Here is a 16553-nt window from a genome sequence, read left to right on the forward strand (position 1 = left end):
GGGCGGGGCCGGCGGGAGGGCGGGCGGGCGGGCGGCGAGCGCCCGGGGAGCGCGCCCGGGGAGCGCGGAGGGAGGAGCGAGGGGAGCGCGGGCAGCCGCTCGCCCCCGCCCCCGCGCCGCCCGCGCGCAACAGTTCCCCCAAAGTTGCCGCGCGGGAGGCGGGCGCGCCCGGGCGGCCGAGGGGCGGGCGGCGGGCCGGGGACGCGGCGTCGCGGCCGGGCGCGGGCAGTGCCGGCGGGCGGCGGCGGCATGGGCACCCGGCAGACCAAGGGCAGCCTGGCGGAGAGAGCCAGCCCCGGCGCGGCGCCCGTCCCCCGCCGCGAGCGGCCCGACTTCTGGGCGTCGCTGCTGCTGCGCGCCGGGGACAAGGCGGGGCGCGCGGGCGCCGGCGCGGGGCTGCCCCCCTATCACCGGCGCGTCGGCATGGTCCAGGAGCTGCTGCGGATGGTGCGCCAGGGCCGGCGGGAGGAGGCGGGGACGCTGCTGCAGCACCTGCGCCAGGTGAGCGCGGGCAGGGGGCGCGGGGGGCGCGCCGGCCCCGGGAGCGCCCCGCCCCTTGCCGAGCAGGCCCGGAGCGCCGAGGGCACCGCCCAGGGCCCCCCTCTCGCGGGGATGGAGCGGGTCTGGCAGCAGGTGCCTCGGCGCTCCCGCTGAATTTGAGGCCTCGCGGGGCGGGGCGGGGCGGGGGAAGGCTGGCCCGGTGAGGCCCGGCCGAGGGGGACCTGTTGGAATAACGTCCCCGCTTCTCTCCTCCACGGGCAGAGAGGGAGGCTGGTCCCAAGGATGGTCGGTGGGAGCGGGTGCGGGGACGGATGCCTGGTCTGCGCCAAGGCGCTTTCCTTCCTCTCTACCCGCTGGCCGTCACCAGGGGTCCTCAAGGAATGCGCAGTTGTCAGTTTTCCCCTGGGGGAGTCCAAGGGCGCAGCCCTGGGACTGGTGAGGCGCCGGCCCCCAGGTCATTTGGCCACCGGGAGGCATCCTGGATTACGGGTGAGGTGGGAGACAGCGTTGATCTCCCCTGGCTTACTTTGACAGGTGCTCAGCCAGGAGTCCCTGCTGAACAGTAGAGAGAAAGGAGAGGGGGGCTGGCTTGGTTTCCCGTGTGAGTAACCTGGTGCAGGAACTTCGGGAGGCGGCCAGTACTCTGCCTTCAGCCTGTTCCTGTCCCTGCCCCATTGGTTGGGGACTGACTTTGCAGATCTGGGCAGGCCCCTTTGCTTTGGGGCTGTCCTGGGCGGCCGCTGTCATCCACCTCTCTGGCTTGTTTTCCACCCGCTTTCTTGTGAGGGAGGGGGGCCCCCCTGTTCCATGGATTTTGTTGAGTGAGTGAGACAGAGGCAGGAGTGTATACGTCCCCCATCACCAAGTTGGCTTGGACCAGCTTTGGGGGGTGGGGGTGGGTGACAGAGTCCAGGCCCCGAGGTATTCTCCATCGGTGGTGGAGTCCAGTGCGGATCAGGGAGCAGGAGACCTCAGGTGGCCTTTCTGAAGTTTTTCCATCACTAATGAAAGAGGGTGTAGGAGTGCCTTCCTTCTAGGAGCTTTCAAAATCGAATGAGACGCACGTCCCTTGTGGATTTTATACCCCCCACCCCCACCCCGCCACACACACCTTTTATATCTGGTTTATCCTGGAGTATGTTCCCAAGATGTGCGCTGCACAGGGAGAAGGAAGCAGAGGCTTGGGGACTTGGGGAGACTCGGAGCTTCTGCTCTTGCCTTAACTTTTCCAAACAGCATCCAGAATGATGCCTGAGATAGCGCCGGATCTCTAGGTTTCCTCTCTGGATTGAATCATTAGGGAAAGATGACATTACGCGCAGCGTAACTTCGGCAGTGTGTGTTTCTGTCCTCCGAAAATTGGAAACCAGCGTATGGCCTCTGTGGAAGCTCGTTCGCTTCCAAACAGAATAATGGATTTTCCAGACCTTTGTAGCCCATTCGCACACCAGACAGTAAGAAGGTTCTGCTGACCACAGGCTATTCCCCCAGCATTGGGGTGGGTGCTTCAGGGGGTCCAGAAAGAAGAGGGGAGAGGGCTGACAGGCGGGGGTCGAGACAAGCCCCTGCTTAGAAGGTAAAAGAACCAAGTAAAGCCAGCATTCTCGAGGGCCGTTCGGGCAGGGCCCGGCAGGAGTTGGCAGACATCTTGGGCTCCTCCAGTCCCCCTGAAACGGACTGTGATTCCACCTCCTGAAGCTGAACTTCTCCCTGGTTTTGGAGAGTCACAGGGTTCTTGAGACAGGGAGCATTTCCCGAGACACATTGGTCTTGTGTGTGGCCTGACACCCTTCTTCGTGGCGGGATTGACAGGGCTGATGGGGGCCAGGACGGGGTCAATCAGACTTGCCTCTTTTCTGTGACAGCACCAGAATAACTTGCCTCCCAGCTTACGTGGGCCAGGCTCCCTTGACCTCTGGCTTGTGGCTGAGGTCTGCAGGTCTCTCCCGAGCCAGCGATGGGCTTGCCCTAGGGGCCCGGAGCGCTGCCCCGTCGCCTGGAACGCGTACAGATCAGGGCTCCTCCAAGAATTGGCCACGGGCCCTGGGCAGTGCGAGAGGGGAGCGCGCCAGGTGGCCAGATGTCAGAGAGGTGGTGTTCTAGGATCCTGAGGCTGGTTAGAGGAATTTTGAGCTGGATCTGTGCTGTGCACCTACATGGCTCTTTCTCCCGAATTGTGTTTTCCTTCCCAGTTTGCTCCTCTCGTCTGGAGGTAGTGATGTGCAGAAAGGGAATGAGCAGTCACTGAGAGATAAGGAAACACCCAGGGCCCCACCAGGGGGCAGACCAGGTGAGCCTCTCTAGGGACACAGCGGGCCCAGACAGGTGAGTGCCGTGCTCAGGGTGCCGCATCTTGCAGGTGTGTGGACCCAGACCCCTAGGGCAGGGGTAGATGAATAGGAAAGGTAGGAAGCAACAGTAGCCAGGGCAGTAACAGCGCTGGGTTACTTATTTTGCGTGGCGCATTCTCCTGTGCTTGGAAACGTGTTTGGCTGCCGGGTTTGGGAATGCCCTGAGCGCTAGGGTCGGAGGGGGCTTAGCCTGGCGTCCTTGAGCATCTCGAGCCCCGGAAGAGCTCCGGACGCTCTTCCCAGACTAATGCACCAGATGTGCAATCTTGTGAGAATTCCCGAGGGTTCACAGACCCCAAGTTCAAGATTTGCTCCAGTCTGGTAACCGCCCCCCACCCCCCCACCCCACCACCACCACCACCACCACCACCACCACCACCATGTGACTTGCTACAGGCTCAGGAATGCTGTTTCCATTCCTCAGGACCTCGCGTGGCAGTTTGTGGTGGCCGTTGGTGTCATTTCTTCTGAATGCCCCTCGTTCGCCGCTAAGATTTGCAGGGTAGTTTCCCTGATTGGAGACTTTCCCGCTAGTCCGTGCTTGGCACCTGTTGGAGAGGTGTCAGGAGGCTTTGCTTAATGGTCATGATCGTGAGCCGTGGCCCCTGGGGCTCAGGCAGGGTGCCTGAGTGGACCTGTTTCTTGAGGAGCAGTGTAATCGTGAGGGGAGCCTGGGGCCAAGGTTCAGCTCTGGCAGCTTGCCTTCCAGTCCTTAATCTGCTTTGACCTTGGACCCAGCAGATAACAGCTCTCTGAGCTGTATTTCCTCATTTCCCAAAGAGTTATCTGGGGTCCTGAGCAGAGCAAACGCTACAAAGTATGTGGAATTGAGTCAGCTCTGCACGTTCTCACGGGCAGTGATAAGACACGAGAGAATCTGCCCAACTTTGGGTCTGGCCAGGCTACGGGCAGCGTCTTGGTATCCTTTCTCAGGCCAGGCCCAAAGAGCTTTTGGGTCTTGTCTACCTGGCCAGGGCTCAGCCTGGACCAAAAAAGCTCCCTGCAAGTTCAGAAGCAGTGGGGGATGCGGGACTCACGGGGACAAAAGAAGAAGCCACCTATAGATGGAGGAGGCCATTCCTCTCCCCACCGCTGGATTCCATTCCTGCAGGATGTCTCCATTCTTTCCCCACGTGCCTCTCCTTAAGTCTTGGGCTCAGGCTTGCCATCTTTAAGGAGCCCTGGGGAAGAAGTACTTTTAGGCATAGAGAGAGGGCAAATGCAGCCTCTCCGAGTCCCACAGATGCAGACTGGCTCGTCGGCCGGCTTCATGGAGCACTAGAATAAGGGGTCAGTTTCCCTAGGAGATGCCAGGCTGCAGTGGCCCACGTCCTCCTGTTCACCAGCCTCCCCGCTCTCTCATAAAGAGAATCCGACCGGATCAGTCCATTGCCACTCAGTATGGCGCAGCCCTACTGGGCAGAGCTGTCCCAGGGTTAGCCTGTCCAGCCCCATTCAGTGGTGTGGCTTCGCCATGGGCGCTGGATTCAGTCCGCTGTGGCCAGAGTGGCAGGGCTGACTTCCCTCTGTACCTGGGAGCATGAGCCATGTCAGCTAATGCAAAAAAAAAAAAAAAAAAAAAGAACAACTCCCCTCCCCCTGCCCGGGGCCAAGGGTAACTTGCTTCCTAGGGGGACTGAATAGTAGGCAAGCATTTAGAGGCTCCCTGGGGTCCTGGATACTAGGCAGGTGCTTCCTGGCTGGAGACAGAAAGATGAAGAAAATAGCCTTGAAGGTCACCTTTTTCTTCTGACACCCCACCTGAGAAAATCTCTTTAGGTGAGCAGGTTGGAGGACACCGAACACGGAGGTCTCCCACCCTTGGCCTTGATCTTATTCTTCCCTGACTTGAAATGCATTTCCTTGTGTCCAATGAACGCTTCTTGCCTTTCCAAGGCCGCCCTCCGTGTCTGCCCTTGGCTCTGAGATTCACTTGCCTTTTCGGTCCTACCACAGTGGGTAGCGTTTAATCATCCGTACGCAGTTTCTCACCTGACATAGATTTTGTTTGTCAGACTAAGTCATATGCTTCCCGAGCGTGGAGACCCCACCATCTCCCCCACCCCGCCCCCGTTGTCCCTGGCATGATACTGAACACCCACAGGCCTATGACATTCTTCAGTAAGTCTGTGCACTGTGAAGATGTGCGTCCACATGTCACCACTGTCACGGTGTGTCCTCAGAAGGCTCGTGAATCCCCAGCCACAGCTGTGCATCTGGGGGCTTATTTATGAGAAGCATTAGTGTGACCGTGAGATCTGACACGTTTGCTCTCTGTGTCATTGGATGCCTGGGAACAGTGTCCGCGGGGCTTGGCTGTTCCTGGAGGCCTGCCAGGTGGTGGTGTTCTTGGAGAGAGGAGTGGCCCGCTGCCCGGCCTCCGTGGGCACCTTGGGGATCCCATCCTGCAGGTGCAGTCTGGAGCCTCTGCCGAGGTGGCCGCGAGGGGGGTGGGGGGTGGGGGCCGAGCCTGAAGGGAGAGCCTGGCCTCCACATTCCCGATCGGCTGCTTGTGCTGAATCATGTTCGTTTCACCCACAAAGAGAAACCTTCCTTTTTTAAAATCCACCGCTCTCTGACTGGGCTGGGCACAGGCATTTCCAGTAATAAAGGTGCGGAAGGAATCCAATGCCGGGGCCTGCTTTGCTGGTTTGCAAGGCCAGGGACACGGTAGCATCTGTATGGGCAGCCATGACCGCGGGGCTCGGGCCTGGGCCGGCTGTCCCGACTTCACATCTGGTGGGCTGGGGGCCTTCTTTCTGGAACACATGCCCACCTCCTCAGAGATGACCAGGATCTGCTTTGCTGTTTGTCTTCAGAGCTCCTGAAATACCCTGGGGTCCACGTATGGACACCCCTCCTTGGTGACCTGGGACACCCCCTGCCCCTTCCCCCAATGTCATTTCATTTCCGTGTGTGCTTCTCTCGAGCAGAGGCCATAGATCATGTACTGGGCACAGTGGGTTTTCAAGAGATCCTTGTCGAATGGATTTTAAACTTCTCGGGCATACTTCCCCGAGACCACTGCTCCTCTTTCTCAGCAACCAGCGTGGTCTGGCTCAGACTTCTGGAGTGTTTCCACCCCAAGCACGGAGCCAGGTTATCCTTCCAGTAACCTGCAGAGTTGGTATTGTCCCCGCTCCCCATTCTCTGGGTGCCAGCAGCTCCTGTGCACCCTGCACGCCCCCTGCAGGTGAGAGCCACCTGGCACAAGGGTCACCCAGGTGACCAGGGTCTTTTCTCTGGCTTCCCCACTGGGATGCTCAAGGGGTGGGGTCGACATCCCCACTTTAAGGAGGGGATCTCCGCCTGCCATTTCTCCCGCCCTTCCCCTCCAAGAGCAGAGCCGTGGGTGACCCTCAAGCAAAATCACACACACACACACACACACACACACACACACACACAGCACACACACACACACACACACACACACACACAGCCGCGTCCTGCACGAGCAGCCTGTTCTGATGAGGACGGTGACCTTGGAACACTCGGGGGGGTGGGGGTAGTGTGGGCTCGCCACAGTGCCTCTTCTCCCCACCCCACCCACCAGCCCTGAGTAGGGCCCACGTGGCTCTCCGGGAGCATTTCCCAGCTTTTTTTTTTTTTTTTTTTTTTAACTTTTATTAGCTCAAACTCCTGGCTGCCACAGCCATATGGAGTTCTGCTGACGGCTGCTGCTCAAAGGCATGTGGCATTTTGATGTTTCTAACTTCATCTTCACCAGCGTAGATGCAGGAGTCCGGCTGGGAGTGGGGGGGGGGGTGTCTGAATGTGTTGCCTGGTAGAGAGGTGGCCTCCTCCAGGCTGCCCCCCACCCCTGCTCAGCCCTGCATGCCCACAACTAGTTTTCTGCTTCTCTCTGCATTTACACGTTTCTCTCTGTGTCCCTTCCTTTCCTCGGGAGGGTTGGTGATGGGGGGCGGGGGAGAAGCAAACGCTTTGCCTCTTATTAGTCGGCCTGCTTTTGGTCAACTTCCCTCTGCGGCACACCCCAGCCTCCATGGAGAAAGGGGTCCAGCTCATTTCAGTCGCCTGCTTGGTGGGCCGGTGCCTTGGGCCGGAGAGTGGTCATTGGAGACACCCCTCCTGTCTGCACATTGCTTTCCAGTCCACAAAGCGTTCTCCCTCGTTTCTTTTGCTCCTTAAATAGTCTTGGGAGGTTGGCAGGATATTGCTTACAGTGAAAAAAAAAAAAAAAAAAAAAAGAATGGCGGGGGGGGTTTAATATTATGAAAGCACTGTATAATCATTGTAGTAAAATATGAAAAGGCAGATGAGCAAAAATAAGACAGCAGGAATGAATTCCTCTATTTCACAGTCGAGTGCCTGTTCTTCGAGGCACTCTTCTAGGCGCTGGGGAGGCAGGAGGCAGGCAAAAAGGAAAAGCATTACTCGTAATTGTTTCCCTGCCGCCTGGAGGGTTTGTGAGGACCCAAGAGGCAGGCGCTGAGCATTGGCCCAGAGAAAAGGGCTCCGCGGAGGTGGCTCCCTTCGCTGGCAACCGGGAACCCAGCTCAGACCGTACCGGGTGCCCAGCTCCTTCCCTTCTCTGGCCTCGGTTTCCCCATCTACAAAATGAAGGGGCAGTGTATGGTTGAAATGACCACTGAGGCTCTCTGCCATCGCTCAGGTTCCCCCAGGCTCCAGTGGTTTCACAAAGACCCGTTCATTCCCATCTGTGCCCAGTTATGTCTTCCAGGCCCTGAGCTGGATTCACATCCATGCCCTGAGGTCACTCCCTGGTCCCCAGCCAGTGGAAGAGCCGGGGACACGGGGAGGGGCTTCTGGAGGGAAACAGCCCCCTGGGGCTCTGGGGTTGACCCCTGCACAGCCCGCACACTGGCCACTGCAGAGACCAGCCTGTCACGCATGCAGCAGCCCTTGCCGACCTACCCTTCCTCTGACGGAGGAGGGTGGTAGTCACACAGTGTCAAGGGCAGAAGCCGGGGCAGCGGACTTGCACACCGTCCTGTAGCGTCCTGTAGGCTGCGATTCGCGAGCAAAGACCCGTGTTCAGAGAGGCCTGCGTTGTCCTGTGAGCCCTTCACCCAGGGTGTCACGAAGGACAATGAGGCCTGTCTCCAGGCTTAGCCAGGCCCTGCGGGGACCTGCAGCCTGTGGAACTCCCTCAGGCTCCCTCTCTTCCCCCTCTGCTCCCAGGAGGTCGCCCGCGCCCCTCTCACATCCGCCTCTCTCCTCTCCCTCCCGCAGGGCAGGCCTAGCTCAGTGTTCAAGATTCCGCTCCTTGGTGCCTCTCTCCTGCCCACAGAGACCCAGTCTCCCAGCCTGGGCAGAGCGGGGGTGGGGTGGGTGGCCCCGGGAAGGAGTGGGCAAAGCAGGGCCCGCCCCGGTGCTTGTTTTTAGCAGAATCAGAGGAGCCCCTGGTTCTGTAGACGGGCGGCGAGTGAGTGTAGGGCCAGCCGTAGCGGGTCACATTCCCGCTCTGCCATTGACTCTGGCCACAGACGCGGAGAGGTTGGGCTGGGCAGAGAGCCAAGGAAGTGGCCGTAGGGGATGGCGGGGGGTGGGGGTGGGGGTGGCATTCGCAGGTGCAGGGCACGTGGCACAGGCTAGCTGCTTTGCAAACTCCTTTTCCCCCACAGGGCTTCTGGGTGGACACAGGCGCTGAGCCTGGAGGCTGCAGGAAGCCAACCTCCCTCTCCTCCTCCCCTGCCCCGAGGGACCCCTCCCAGCAGCCCTGGTGCTTGGGTCTGGCCCTCTCCGGTGCATACCTCCCTCCAGGCCCTTAGCCTAGGCTCCCCAAGAGCATCCCAGTGCCTCACTGGGAGCTCCGACTCTCTTTTTCCCCTCCAGGAACCCCCGCCCCGTCCGCACACACACACAGCTGCTCTCCCCGCAGAGCCACCGGCTGCCCAAGGAGGCTTGCAGGACACCCCTCTCCCACTGAGGGCCACCAGGCAGGGGTGCGACCCCTGGGGGAGACTGGAAGCCCTCCCCACTCAAGCACGGCAACCACCTGCAGGGAGCCGGGGACTCGTACCGGTGAAGCAGCAGTCTGTGACCACCCACCCTCCCCACCCCTCCTCCACAGCCCCTGCTGCCCTTAGTTCTGTCCATGCAGCCACCGCCTCCGGATGCTTTGGGCTCAGGCCCCACATGGAGAGCCGGGAGTGGGGCAGGATTCCCTCCCACGGTGCCGGGGGCAGACAGAGACCGGGAGAGTCCACCCCGTCCCCCCCGCCAGATGTCAACCCGGCTGGTCCCAACACACCCAGCAGACCCACCCCCAGCGTGCAGAGCACCCTGAGGGTTGGAGGGGGGGTGGGCGGGTACAGGAGATGTGGGTGCTGCTCAGGAGAGAATGCTCTGTGGTCAGCTGGGAGGCCGTTCAGGCTTCCTTGGCCCCAGAGGAATCCCAGCCCGGAACACAACGCGTCTTTCTGATTTTCACTCCTGGCAAATGGTCAGACTGCCCAGCCCATAGCTCTGCACCCATAACTCAGAGACAGGACCAGGGCTCTCATCCCTCTGCCGCCCACGCGGGGCCGCCTCACCCAGCCCAGCCCAGCCCAGCCTGTCCTGACAATGACACCACCCACTAACAGTGCCTGACTCTGCTCCCCTCCCCATCCTCAGACGCTGCTCAAGCCGGCCATCCTGGGGGGGACAAGGAGGGTGTCCTCTGTCCTCTTTGCACCTGCCAGGGCCCAGGTGTTGAAGATTCCACCTCCAGCATCATACAGTAAACTCAGTGTGACTCTGACGTATTTGCCGAGATTGGCTTGTGATCTCTTAGGGCTCCTGGTGTCCTTCCCGTGGGGCTGTCACTTTCTCCCTAGGTAGGTGAGTGAACAAGAGAAAGCAAGGGCTACAGAGAGGAAGGAGCATGGGAGGGGGGGCTCTAGGCCCGCCTGGCACCAGCTGCTGGGCCAGTCCTCTGGCCTTTTGATCGGCCACTTGACCATCTTGCCTACCGTGGTCTCATCGGCTCACTCCTGGCTGTGGTCCTGGGTCCCAGCCACCAGAGAACAGGGAGGGCTGGGGTTTGAATGTCCTTAGAGCTCCAAGGGGGCTTGGCTCTGCTCCTTCCCTGCTCCCTGGAGGAATTGGATGGAGAGAAGGGGCTCCTGTGGTTCCTTTCAGTGAGGAAGCCTGCTGCAGTCAGAGCTGAGATGCTCTGTGGGAGTGCAGGCCCAGAGGGGAGTCGTGGCCTACACAGGATCCCACAAGACTGGGCCCAGGTCCCTGCCTCCCAAGGCCCTCTCACACCCCGTGATCCCTGGAGAAACAGCGGGGGCCTGTGTGTGTCCCAGGGAATAACCCCTGAGCTTCCTTGGGTCGGGACTCATGGCTCTGGGTCCCATCCTCAAGGGCAGAACGAGGGAAGGGCTCTGGGCCTCTTCGTGGGGCAGGAACCCTGGCCGTCCCCGCACCCTTGTATGAACTGGCAGGAGCAAAGGGGTGGGGAAGCCAGACCTCCAGGGAGGGGAAGGGTGGGGAGTGCCGTTCCTCCGAGCACATTCTCTAAGCGGGCTCCAGGCTCCGAGCTGCCAGCACAGAGCCCGACGCAGGGCTCAAACCCTCAAACAGCGAGATCGTAACCTGAGCGGAAGTTGGATGCTTAACCGACTGAGCCACCCAGGGTGCCCCCGTGGCAGTTTTTTTGTTCGTTTGTTTTTTACAGTGAGATCGGAGGGACTGACAGCACAGAATCCGCTTTGGATCTTCTGTCTCCCTCTCTCTGTGCCCCTCCCCCCCACATACTCCCTCTCTTTCTCTCAAAAATAAATAAACATTAAAAAATAAATAAGGATGTGGAGACCGTGGCGGCCCAGGCTATGGTGAGCTCATGGGGGAGGAAGCAGGGAACAGACCACGACCTGAAGACAAAGAAGGTGGTCATGAGCTCACCGCCCCCCACGTTAGGGCCACACCTCTGCTCCCGGTCAGCCTGAGGAAACCCCAGGGCTTTGGAGGTGTGGAGGCCATTCAGTGAATCCAGGTGAGCCAGGGATGCCTCGTCCCCTTGGTTTCTCTCCGTGAGATGCAGGGCAGCTCCGTGCCCCTGCAGGGCCTTTTCGGTTAGCACAGCCACAGTCAGGTCCTGGTGAGTTCAGCCCCACCCAGACATCCATGCCCTGCACGGCTGCACTTGGCCGCCTCGGCGAAAGTGCACACAGTTCAGCTGAGGCCAGTCAGGATCCTCGCCCCTTTCCCACTCGTCTCCTCGGAACAGCCTTCCCAGATCACCTAAGGCAGGGAATGGTAAAATGTCAGCCAGCACATGATTTCTGCCTCTGAGCCAGATGCTCACCCTCTTCTTCCTAAATCGGGGCGGTAGAGCAGTTGGGCATCTTCTGTAAGGTTCTGGCTCAACATTCCTGCCTCTCAAAGGGTGTCAGACAGAATCAGAAACATCCTGAGCGGGAGCATCGAGGGTCAAGCAGGGACATCACGGTGTCCCTTCCTCGCTGCCCTTCCCACGGGCTCCGGCCCCTCCTCTTTCCAAGGATCCAGGAATTCCCCTCCAGCTTCCCAGACTGTTTTTCCATTCCCGCCTCTGCTAGCGCGAGGGGAAATAAGGTCTGGATACTTCCCACCCCCTGCAAGTACCCCCCCACAACTCCAGATGAAATCAGTTCATTCGATCTGATTTCTCCTCTGCGGTGCCAGTCTCCCAAATTTTGTGTTGTTCTCAACCGCAGACCTGTATCTCCCACTTCCTCTGGAATTGTGGAGTTTGGGGGTGAAAACACTCGTGAGCAGGATGCTTGCCCCTTGGGGTTTCCAGACCACCGCTGGCCCGGAGACCGTCAGGAGTGTGGAGGGCTATGGCTCTTAGATATGGAAACTCAGACACAAAAGGTTCCAAGTTACCCGTTCCGAGAACTCCTGTCCCTCCAGAATTCACCTGCTGGTAGAGAATCCATCACATGGGACGAGAAGGATGGAAACGCTTTTGGTAGGACACCTCTCAAAGAGAAGACCCAGAAGTGGGCACCTGGGCGTATAGGGAACATAGGCGAGGTGGAGACGGCCATGCCCAAAAAGGAGAGGGGTTTGGGGATGGAAGTAGAGAAACTGTTTTAGAAAACTAGCCCGGGGCGCCTGGGTGGCTCAGTCGGTTAAGCCTCCAACTTCAACTCAGGTCATGATCTCATGATTTGTGAGTTCAAGCCCCGCGTCGGGCTCTGTGCTGATGGCTCAGAGCCTGGAGCCTGCTGAGAATTCTGTGTCTCCCTCTCTCTCTGCCCCTCCCCTGCTCACACTGTTTCTCTCTCTCTCTCTCTCTCTCTCTCAAAAATAAACATTAAAAAAAAAAAAAAAAAAAACTAGCCAGAGGTTGGTCAGGAAGCCCAAAGGAGTGAGGGCAGCCAGCTGGGAACTTGAGAGCAGGTGTTCTAGCATGGCACTCTGACGTCCCACCCAGCCATGATCTTGAGGAAGGAGGGCCACCAGGGGAAATCTTGCAGGCAGAATGCAGGGAGGCTGGGCTGGAAGGAGAGGCCCAGGACCCTGGTGGAAAGCTCTGAGGCTTCGCTGGCCCTCTCACCTCACCCGCCCCCACCTCCACCTGCACCCCTCCCTCCTGGTCCCTCAAAGTGGTGGACAAATCAGACAAAGCCCTCCCCCTTTCTTTGCGGTCTCTAAGTCTCACTGATTCCCTCTTGCTGCTGCTGCTGGTGGCCCTGTTCCTGCCGTCTGTGGGGACAACGAGGCCCTGAGGAGCAGGGCCTTAGGATGGGGAAGATTCCACCTGGCCCGGGAGCCCTCGGAGAGCACATCTGTGGCTCCCTTGCTGGGCCCCCTCCTGCCTTCCCCGCTGCCCAGAGAATGGTGCACAGCTCCTTAGCGATCCGCCGTCGACCTCAAAGATTCTAAATTGAAAGGTCTTGGGGGAATTGGCTGATTCTGGAGGTGCTGACAGGGCCAAGGCCACGGACGCTGGGAATCTCCTCCTCTTCCTCCCTCCTTGCCACTTCCTGCTTGGAGGTGGGAGTGAGCTGGGTCAGGCTGGATCCCTGCTCCAGTGTGACTCATCCCTGCTCACCCAGATCCCCGGAAGCTTTGCCTAGGCCTTGCCTCCGACCTGGAGATTTTAAAGTGGTAAAGACCCTCTGTTTGTTGGGACAGTTACTTTTATGTGTCATCTTGGCTGGGCCACAGTACCCACTTTTGGTCAAACCCAAGTCTGCATGTCACCGCAAATGGACGGTTAGATGAGACTAACGTTTAAATTAGTGGACTCCAGGGGCGCCTGGGTGGCTCAGTGGGTTAAGCATCCAACTTCAGTTCAGGTCATGATCTCATGGCTCATGAGTTCGAGCCCCACGTCGGGCACTGGGCTGACAGCTCAGAGCCTGGAGTCTGTTTCGGATTCTGTGTCTCCCTCTCTCTCTGCTCCTCGTGTGCTCTCTCTCTCCTTCTCAGAAATAAACATAAATAAATCAGTAGACTTTGAGTAAAGCAGATGCCCTCCAGAAAGTGGGTGGGCCTTGTCCAATCAGTTGAAGACCTTGAGAGAAAAGGCTGGAATTCTGCCTCCAGATCGCCTTCAAACTCAAGACTGCAAAATCCACTCTTTCCTGGGTCCTCAGCGTCCCAGTCTACCCTACAGACTTCAGACTTGCCAGATCTCATGAGGCAGTTCCTTCTCTCTCTCTCTCTCTCATATGCAAACACATACACTATTGGTTCTGTTTCTCTGGAGAACCCTGACTAGTACCCTTGTCCTCTATGAACTGGGGGCTGGAGAGAAGGAGTTAGAAACTTCTGGGGACTCTGGGGCCCTCCTGTCCCCGCTGCTCGCTCACTGTGTGAGACAACCGTCCACACCTCAGCTTCTCACTCCGAGAAATGGGCTGTTTCTGTCCTACTTGGAAAGCAGGTTGTTAGGAGCCAGAAGGAGCCTGTAAGTCACTCCTCCACCTCTTTGCCATTACCTACAGTTCCCTTGACCATGGACCAAAGCTTTCATCTGAAACAAACAAAACTTACCCCAGCGAGGACAAATGCATCCCCCGGAAAGCATAAACAACTCCTGCAGACTATTTCCCAAGCAGAGGGATCAGGAGGGCGCTGGGACTGATGACAAATTGCCGAGAATCCGTGGAATGTAGAAGCCAGGGGACCTCAGGGACCCTCTGGCCCCAGACTTTCTGCAGAGTCCCAGCCCCACAAGACGCACTGGGAGTGGGGGAGGGGCTCGGCAACCAAGTTTGGGAAGCAGTGCAAATGCCAGCACCCTTCCCGAAGTCCTGAAGCACAGTAGCCAAAGCGTCCGACAGGAGAAAAGAAATGGCTGTTTGTTGAATTCCTTGTGTTCCAAGCCTCTGATGGGCCGCTCTCTCTTACTTTCTGCTCGCTTTTTAGGAGGAATGAGCCAGTGCCATCTGCATTTGTAGGTGACGTTGCTGCCACGTGCAGGGGATGATTTACTCGGAGCCACACCGTTACTTGGGGCCCAATCCTGGACAGGGACCCGGTGGTCCCCTGTCCCACCCCGAGCAGAGTCTAGGTGGAGATGTGACCACAGGGGAGCAGACCAGACCCACCTCAGGCCCGCTACACCCTTTCCACTGACTTTATATCTTTCTAAAGAGAAAGTATCTTTGTGCTATTTATTTGTTGCCATTGCCGTTCCTTGGACTTTAATTCAGTGACACTTGGCAACAGCCAGGCATCTGTTTCCAGGGGACTGTTTCATGCAAAGAGTGTCCTTTTGAAAGACTTCGAAGATAACACACAAATCACACGCAGCAGCCATAAAGCCCTGCGCCTGGGGAAGCTGCTGACCGGCCCCTGCACCCTGGTGGGGAGGGCAGTTGCAGCAGCCCAAGCACTTGTCACAATTAAGGAGGGCCGGCCTGCCCGGATGCTGGCTTCAAAACCCTGCGGGGGGCCAGGTGGCCTAAGAAAAGCAGGAGAGTGGCCAGCCCCACCCCCCCCACCGGGGGACACAGCACCCTGAGATGGGACCAGAGAACCTCACTCCTTGCCCCACGCCCCTCGGCCAGGCCGGCAAGTTGGGCCAGGGGCATGCACACACACACACACACACACACACACACACACACACACCCCACATATACATATACACACATACATACACACATCCCACATGCATATACATATACACACATATATACACATGTATACGTACAAACACAGACTACTTGTGGGTGCTTGGCTTTTCTCAATTGCTATTTAATATATTGAAGTGGAGGGGTGCCTGGGTGGCTCCATCGGTTAAGCATCTGGTTTGGGCTCAGGTCATGATCTCACGGTTCATGGGTTTGAGCCCCGAGGCGAGCTCTGTGCTGACAGTGCGGAGTCTGCTGGGGATTCTCTCCCTCCCTCTCTCTCTCTGCCCCTCCCACACACCCATGTTCTCTCTTTCTCTCTCTCTCTCAAAGTAAATAAACTTATAGATAGATAGATAGATAGATAGATCGATCATGGGCCACCAAGAGGTGGATGCTTAACCAACTGAGCCACCCAGGCACCCCTGAAGTGGAAATTTTAAAGCCTACCATTTCACTAAGATTTTATGGTTAACATACAAATACCATTATTCTGCCGATGAGTCTAGTAAATTTAACCATTGCTTTTAAGGGTGTGGGGCTTATAACTTCAGTAACCAAACTTCTTTAGATATCTGAGTGATTTTACTGACTTAACATACCCAGCTTTCTTAAGTTGATAAGTAGCCTTCCTATAAGAAGCAGGACTTTCCCAAGTTCCTAAACAGTTCTTAAAATTTAACAGATGAAGCTTATAAATAGGGCGACTATCAACTTCTCCTAAACATTTTGAGTGGGCTTCATGCCCACCGTGGGGCTCAAACTCACGACCTTGAGATCAAGAGTTGCACACTCTACCGACCTGAGCCAGCCAGGCGCCCCAAAGAAGGTGGGGTTTTTTTTTAGGTTTTAGTTGTTTTTTGGTTTGAGGTGGTTGTTGTTCTGTTCTGTTTTGTTTTGTTTTGTTTGTAGGCTCTAGGCCCAAAGTGGGGCTTGAACTCAATACACTTGGACCCCAAGATAAAGAGTCCACCAACTGAGCCTGCTAGGCACCCCATGAGTTCTCTTCAGCATTTCAAAACTGTGGCAAACTCCGCCTAATCCTCTCAGCATTCCGCTGGAAATCATAAGCCTGAAGGCAATTACTCAATTACCCGTTTTAAATTGGAATTGCAAGGCTAATCTGTTAGGTACTCTAATATACCTAATTCTCTTAAATATTACAGATGTGTGAAACGCCAGATGCGTGTATTCCTAAATTTATCTGAGCTTGATTTGCTTCAGTATCTCAGGGCTTCATTCAACCCTTTCTGGGTGAAGGACACTTTGTTGCCACGGAAACGGTTTTACTGTTCAGGGCGCAGGAGCCTGGGGTCTGGTTGCTTGAACCTCGCACCTGCACCTAGGCCTAGGCGGTGGTGGTCTGAGCCCCATTGTTCCCTCTCTCTCCAGCACCCTCCTCCTCCCCCTCCCCACCCCCAAGCCCCACCTCCTCCTCTCTCTTGGATCCTATTGTTTCGCACTTCCTACCTCGGTAGGGTCAAAGGATCGCTTCACAGATTTCTACTTAGTGCTCCAGCCTTTCAGAGGTCCTCCCCCTCCCCCCCTGCCCCGCCCCGCATTCTTCCTGTCCTCAGGGCAGCTATCTAGAACTCCTCCTGTGGGGCACACACTCTCAACACCATCGGCTCCTTGGCTCCCAGATCTTCCC

General features: G+C 57.6%; 1 protein-coding gene across 1 annotated transcript in view; it reads left to right on the forward strand.

The window, feature by feature from the left end:
• The first annotated feature begins 59 nt into the window (after positions 1-59).
• The window catches only part of LRRC75A (leucine rich repeat containing 75A), a 47223-nt gene continuing 30729 nt past the window's right edge, over positions 60-16553 (forward strand). The window contains exon 1 of the mRNA XM_086686102.1: positions 60-501. Coding sequence (XP_086542228.1) covers positions 250-501 — 252 coding nt within the window. The 5' untranslated portion in view covers positions 60-249. The remainder of the gene's footprint in view (positions 502-16553) is intronic.

Source organism: Puma concolor, chromosome E1 (genome assembly GCF_028749965.1).
Source record: "Puma concolor isolate L17-30 chromosome E1, mPumCon1.1.hap2, whole genome shotgun sequence".
NCBI classification, from domain to species: domain Eukaryota; kingdom Metazoa; phylum Chordata; class Mammalia; order Carnivora; family Felidae; genus Puma; species Puma concolor.